Source organism: Myotis lucifugus, unplaced genomic scaffold (genome assembly GCF_000147115.1).
Source record: "Myotis lucifugus unplaced genomic scaffold, Myoluc2.0 scaffold_404, whole genome shotgun sequence".
Classification (NCBI taxonomy): domain Eukaryota; kingdom Metazoa; phylum Chordata; class Mammalia; order Chiroptera; family Vespertilionidae; genus Myotis; species Myotis lucifugus.
In genome coordinates, this window is record NW_005871452.1 from 231808 (window position 1) to 237974 (window position 6167).

A 6167-nucleotide genomic window follows, 5' to 3' on the forward strand; every position below is an offset into this window, starting at 1 on the left:
TCAGACACATTATTTCAACCATAAATGCATGCTGAAGAGTTAAACTCTGCACAATGGAGACTATCTCAAGTGTGGAAACCACGCCAGGTTCCCAGTTAGTCAAAGCCAATTGGAGCACAGAAGCCTTGTTACCAATGCACCTGAATGGCCAAGGCTGCTCTGAGCATGAGCCTCATCGGGGTGTCCAAGGACTCTGAGCCTGGGAACCGTAATTAGGCCAAGATACCAGGAGCGGATGCAAGGACACACGGTATACTGTTTCCTTCTGCAGCCAAATGATTGATGTCACTGTTGGCAACCAGCCTTCTTTGTCCCTGGAGTAATAGGCTACTGACCAGGAGTGTGTGAAGAAGTCTGCTAGAGAGAGCAGCTAGGCAGAGCAGAGACTAGAGAGCTCAGAGAAGTGGAGGCTTAGGAGATAGGATGTAGCTCCTATGTGTGCAGGAAAGGCTAAGAGCTCACAAGAGCTCAGCTATAGCTGCCATGTTAACCAGCCAGTGTGCTGGTCAGGGGAGACAGGAGAAGCTGCTGAGCCAGCTACGATGTGAGGCGGTGAGTCTAGTGAGCAGCGTGCGGCTGCTCAGATACTAACTGTGGGTACAGAGATTTAACACTACTATGTCAGAAGGATGTCTGTTCACCAGCAGGTGTGCGGCTGCCTGCTGGTAATGAATTGTCCTTGTCTGATGGCTGTGTGGCCACTGGCTTCTGCAATAAAGACTCATTCTTATACACCCACAACCTCTCATGGCTTCTCTATCTGCCCTGCCGCCGAGAATTGACCTGTGTCTGTGAGCAGGAGATAAAGGAGGAACTTGGACTAAGTTCCCAACAGTACAGAGGGCAGGGTTGGAGAAGGACCAGCCCTGACGTAGTTGGGAAGAATTGAGAATACATGGACTCAGAGCCACTCAGAGCTGAGCGTTGCCCCTGCTGGCTCTGACAGCAAGCAGCTCATCGTTGCTCTTGGGGGTATGTGAAAAACATACTGGAGGGAGGGAGACCAGGGACAGGGGCCGTTAGAAGATGGTTTTATTTTCATTCAGTAGCAGTGCTGCAGGGATGGCTATAAGAGGTCATTTAGAGACAGTGGTCTAAACAATGGTCTTGGGGAGTGGAGGGATGAAGGAAAAAGCTGTGGAGGGCTTCTTAGCCAAAAAGTATGGTGTGTCCTGCCTTATCTGTTGGGGTTTCTTTCCTCAGTTTCAGTTACCCATGGTCAATTGCAGCCTGAAAATATTAGATGAAAAACTTCACAAGTAAACAATTCATACGATTTTTTAAATTTAAATTCTTTATTTTTTAAAGTATTACATAAGTCTCCTCCCCTCCACCCCCCAGTGACCTCTCCCTGGCCACTCGCACCACCCAGCACATGCCCTCGCCCCTCTACTATCTGTGTCCATTGGTTATGCTTATATGCCAATTCATAAGTTTTAAATTGCACACCATGATGACATCTGCACAATCCCACCTGGCACCTGAATCGTCCCTTTGTCCAGAGCATCCACATAGTATATACAGTGCAATAAGATATTTTGATAAAGAGATCACAGGCACGTAAGTTTTATTATAGTATATGTTATTATTGTTGTTGTTAGTCTCTTACTGTGTCTAATTTATAAATTAAACTTTATCATGGATATATTCGTATAGGAAAAAACATACCATATACAGTATTTGGTATTATCTGTGGTTTCAGGCATCCACTAGCGGGCTTAGAATGTATGCCCTTTGGATAAAGGGGGACTGCTGTAAAGTGAGAGTGTGCATCTTAAATGTCCTAATAGGGAAGCCTGTTTGGCTGTAAGCATGGAGCTCAAAAGAGAGATTGAAAATGTGTTTGTAATGTGCACAGAACATGTGAAGTGAGCACTGTGCCACCAGCAGGGTCTGCGGGTCAGGCCTGTGGCCACCTCAGAGGACCCTGAAGTCAAAAAGGAAGTGATTATAAAAGTGCCAGCTAACAGAGTGACTGGCAAATAATAAGTGTGAGTTTCTTTACTTCCTTTGCGAATGTGTGGTGTTCTTGTTTCTTGCTACTCTTTAGCCTGTTGTCAAGTTGCATTCTCTTCTTGCTAAATTCAACAGGAAGATAGGTCGTTAACTTTTCTTATGGACATTTGGTATATGCATACTTGTTCTGTTTATCCCTATTAGCTTACAAGTGGTTTGAGAGTAGCAGGTGTGTATTTGTTTGGGTGTCTTTATGGCACCAGTTACTTCACAGCTTTGTACATAATACATATGCTGTGCATATTTATTAAAATGAATTTATTAATATTCATCTTAAGGGCCAACTGAGGCTGTAAATATATTTCATATCACCTTTTCAACTTGTCCCAGAAAACAAGCTCTTACCCCTCTCTTCCTTTTCTAACAATATTTAGAAATTTTGTTCGAATTTTTAAAAACGATCGTTTATATTTAATGTTTTAAGTTATTCTGTTTGGGGACCAAAAAGTGAACTGCAGCATTTAGAAAATGAGAATTACAAGTACTGTAACTGGGGGATTGTATCGTAACTCTGACTTTGCTTCTGTTTTCTTCTCCAGGGCCTGCTCTCCTTTCTGAGTGCCCCGCTCATAGGTGCCCTGTCCGATGTGTGGGGGAGGAAGCCCTTCCTCCTGGGCACCGTCTTCTTTACCTGCTTCCCAATACCCCTGATGGTGATCAGCCCATGGTGAGTGCTCAGCCTTTCGTCATCCTGAATGTCTTGGGTCACATATGAATCTGCGAGCCCTTCTTAACAATTTCAAAGCAGTTGTATCTGTGTTTTTATTTGCTCTCTTTGCTAATACTGAAAGCCAGTTTGGGCAGTTGCTATCTTGCCCATATTATAATGGGGAGATGAAGAGATGACATAATTAAGTCCAAGGTAAAGAAAGAGAAGTGAAAGCTATAGTTGCCATGAGTCAGTTATAGGATTCGGGTCTTGTGGGGAAGGGGGCCTGGGGATCCCACTCGCTCCTGTGGCTCAAGTTCCTTTGGGAATGTAATTGTTTTGGTCAGCTCATTGGTCTAGGGCAGTGGTCGGCAAACTGGCTCACGAGCCACATGCGGCTCTTTGGCCCCTTGAGTGTGGCTCTTCCACAAAATACCGACTTCTGCACATGGGCCACGAAGTTTCAATCGCACTGTACATGCGTGCCCACACATGGTATTTTGTGGAAGAGCCACACTCAAGGGGCCAAAGAGCCGCAGTTTGCCGACCACTGGTCTAGGACACTGATCTGAACATAATTTATGTCAATAGTCAGGGGTCACTTTTGTGTATAATGCAGTCAAACCAATAGCCTGTTCTAAATCATAATATGAATTTTTAAAAATTTTTTATTTATTGATTTTGAGAGAGAAAGGAAAACATGGATTTGTTGTTCCACTTATTCATTCCTTCTTTGGTTGATTTTTTGTATGTGCCCTGAGTGGGATCTACCCCATAACCTTGCCATATCGGGACGATGCTCAACCCAACTGAGCTACCCCCCTAGGGCCATAACATGAATTTTAATTAGATCTCATTTTTTTGTGATAAATTGGGAGAGAATATTTAGCATGTAAACAAGTCTATATAGTTACCAAAGATGGGTTGGAATTTGCACCTGAGCTTGTAACATTATTGTCTTCCTGGAGTCCAAAGGATGGTAATTTGGCCAGAATTCCTGTTGCTGATCTAAGCAATGTGAAGGACATACCTTATGATGGAAGATTTTTGTTTTTTGTTTTTAATTTAATTAATAGATTTTCTTTTCTTTTTTTCTTGTGTGAAAATATTGTCATTTCATTATTTTATAGGGATTTTGTGTCAACACTAGAGCCCTATACACAAAAATTTGTGCAAAAGTAGGCCTTCCTTTCCCTGGCTGCTGGCACCAGCTTCCCTCCGGACCCTGCTTCGTCAGAAAGGACGTCCGGCCTAATTAGCATATTACGCTTTTATTATTATAGATTATCATCATGTTCTAAATTTGTAACCATACTGGAGCATTTTATTTCCTACCAGATGAAGAATTTAAAAAAACTACTTGGTATTAAGCCTTTCTTTCCAAGAATGTCCTGCTTTTCCCAATGAATTAGAGCTTTTTTATGTTCTCGAGATTCTTTAAAAATGTTTTATAGATCTTTAAATGATTTTACCTCTTCCAGTTTTCTTGTTGCTGCTTTTGCTACTTGTGTGAATAATGATAAATAAAAGTGATGATTATAGACTTACCTTCCTCATAAAGAACACATTTTAATGCTAGCTTTTAGATTGAAAAATGCTAATTTCTATTTTATCCAGAGATTTTCTTTTTTAAATCAAGATTGGATGCCAAATTTTATTAGATGCCTTTTTTGCATCAGTGGAGATCATTTCATTTTTCTCCTGGGATCTGTTACCATAATGAATTATATTAATATATTTTCTAATATTGAAACATTATTATATCTGGAATAAACCCTACGTTTTGTCCTGTTTGCTAGTATTTTAACTAGTTTTTTTTAAGCATTTATGCATGTGATCAAAATGTTTGGTCTTAATTACATTAATATTTTTGTTACCCTTTCTGCTTTTGTGTAGCTCTCATAAAGTCATTTGCTAAATATGTCTTTTTCTTAACTAAAGCTAGGAAATTTAGAAAGTTTTTGTTTCTCTTATTTTAGCTTCCTTTTAAACTATAACTTTACTTAGTTTTTTAAAAATATTTTTTTATTAATTTCAGAGAGGAAGGGAGAGAGAGAAAGCGATAGAAACATAAAGGATGAGAGTCATTGATCAGCTGCCTCCTGCACGCCCCACACTAGGGATTGAGCCCACAACCCGGGCAAGTGTCCTGTCGGGAATCAAACCATGACTTCCTGGTTCATGGGTGGATGCTCAACCACTTAGCCACACCGGCCGGGCTAACTTTATTTAAACTGCATGTACTGACACCCTTTGAGCAGTGACAAAATTAGTATGTTTCTACTTCTTTCTCTCCATGTGATTATAATTTTGTTAGTTGTCCTTTATATCTTATACATGCATATAAATAAAATTTGTTTCTTTGTTTATAATCTACATGATATCTTTGACTGTGGTTATAAAAATGTACATACACTACCTTTCTCCTGGGTAACTGAAATAATCTTTTTATAGGTGGTATTTTGGAATGATTTCTGTGTCTGGAGTCTTCTCAGTCACATTCTCTGTGATATTTGCCTATGTAGCTGATGTCACTCAGGAGCATGAGCGAAGTACTGCTTATGGATGGGTAAGATAATAGATTTTTTTTAACCAAAGAAATAATTAACATTCTATTGAAAGGTCACTGAAAAGTAAGATTTAAAATATGTAGTAAATATTGACATATAAAAGAAAATTTAAAGAATTGAAATTTAAAAAGAGACTTAAAAATAGCCTGACCAGTGTGGCTCAGTGGTTGAGCATTGACCCATGAACCAGGAGGTCACGGTTCAATTCCCAGTCAGGGCACATGCCTGGGTTGTGGGCTGGATCCCCATTTGGGGGTGTGCAGGAGGCCGCTGATCATTGATGTTTCTCTCTCTCCCTCTCCCTTCATTTTTTAAAAATGTTAAAAATAGCGAGATAGAAATTACTATTGATTTATTCTCTGATTTTAAGGTTGGAATGTATAAGTTGTCATTTGTAAAGTTTTTTATTTTTTATTTTTTTAAATTTTGTTTTATTGCTTAAAGTATTACAAAGAGTATTACATATGTCTCCTTTTTTTTTTCCCCTTGACATTCCCCCGGCCTCCTCTACCCCCCAGTGTCTTGTGTCCATTGGTTATGCTTATATGTATGCATACAAGTCCTTCGGTTGATCTCTTACCACCCCCACCCCCCGCCCCCCAACCCTCCCCGGCCTTCCCTCTGTAGTTTGACAGTCTGTTCGATACCACTCTCTGCCTCTGTACCTATTTTTGTCATCAGTTTATAATGGTCTTTATTATCCATAAATGAGTGAGATCATGTGGTATTTTTCCTTCATTGACTGGCTTATTTCACTTAGCATAATGCTCTCCAGTTCCATCCATGCTCTTGCAAATGGTAAGAGTTCCTTCTTTTTTATAGCAGCATAGTATTCCATCGTGTAGATGTGCCACAGTTTTCTAATCCATTCATCTACAGATGGGCACTTAGGCTGTTTCCAGATCTTAGCTATGGTGAATTGTGCTGCTATG

At 40.3% G+C, this 6167-nt stretch overlaps 1 protein-coding gene across 3 annotated transcripts in view; it reads left to right on the forward strand.

The window, feature by feature from the left end:
* Window positions 1-6167, forward strand: part of LOC102433518 (hippocampus abundant transcript-like protein 1) — a 102270-nt gene that overhangs the window by 55591 nt on the left and 40512 nt on the right. For all 3 annotated transcript variants that reach the window (XM_023743623.1, XM_014467577.2, XM_023743624.1), the window contains exons 4-5: window positions 2556-2683; window positions 5120-5234. In XM_023743623.1, coding sequence (XP_023599391.1) covers window positions 2556-2683; window positions 5120-5234 — 243 coding nt within the window. The remainder of the gene's footprint in view (window positions 1-2555; window positions 2684-5119; window positions 5235-6167) is intronic.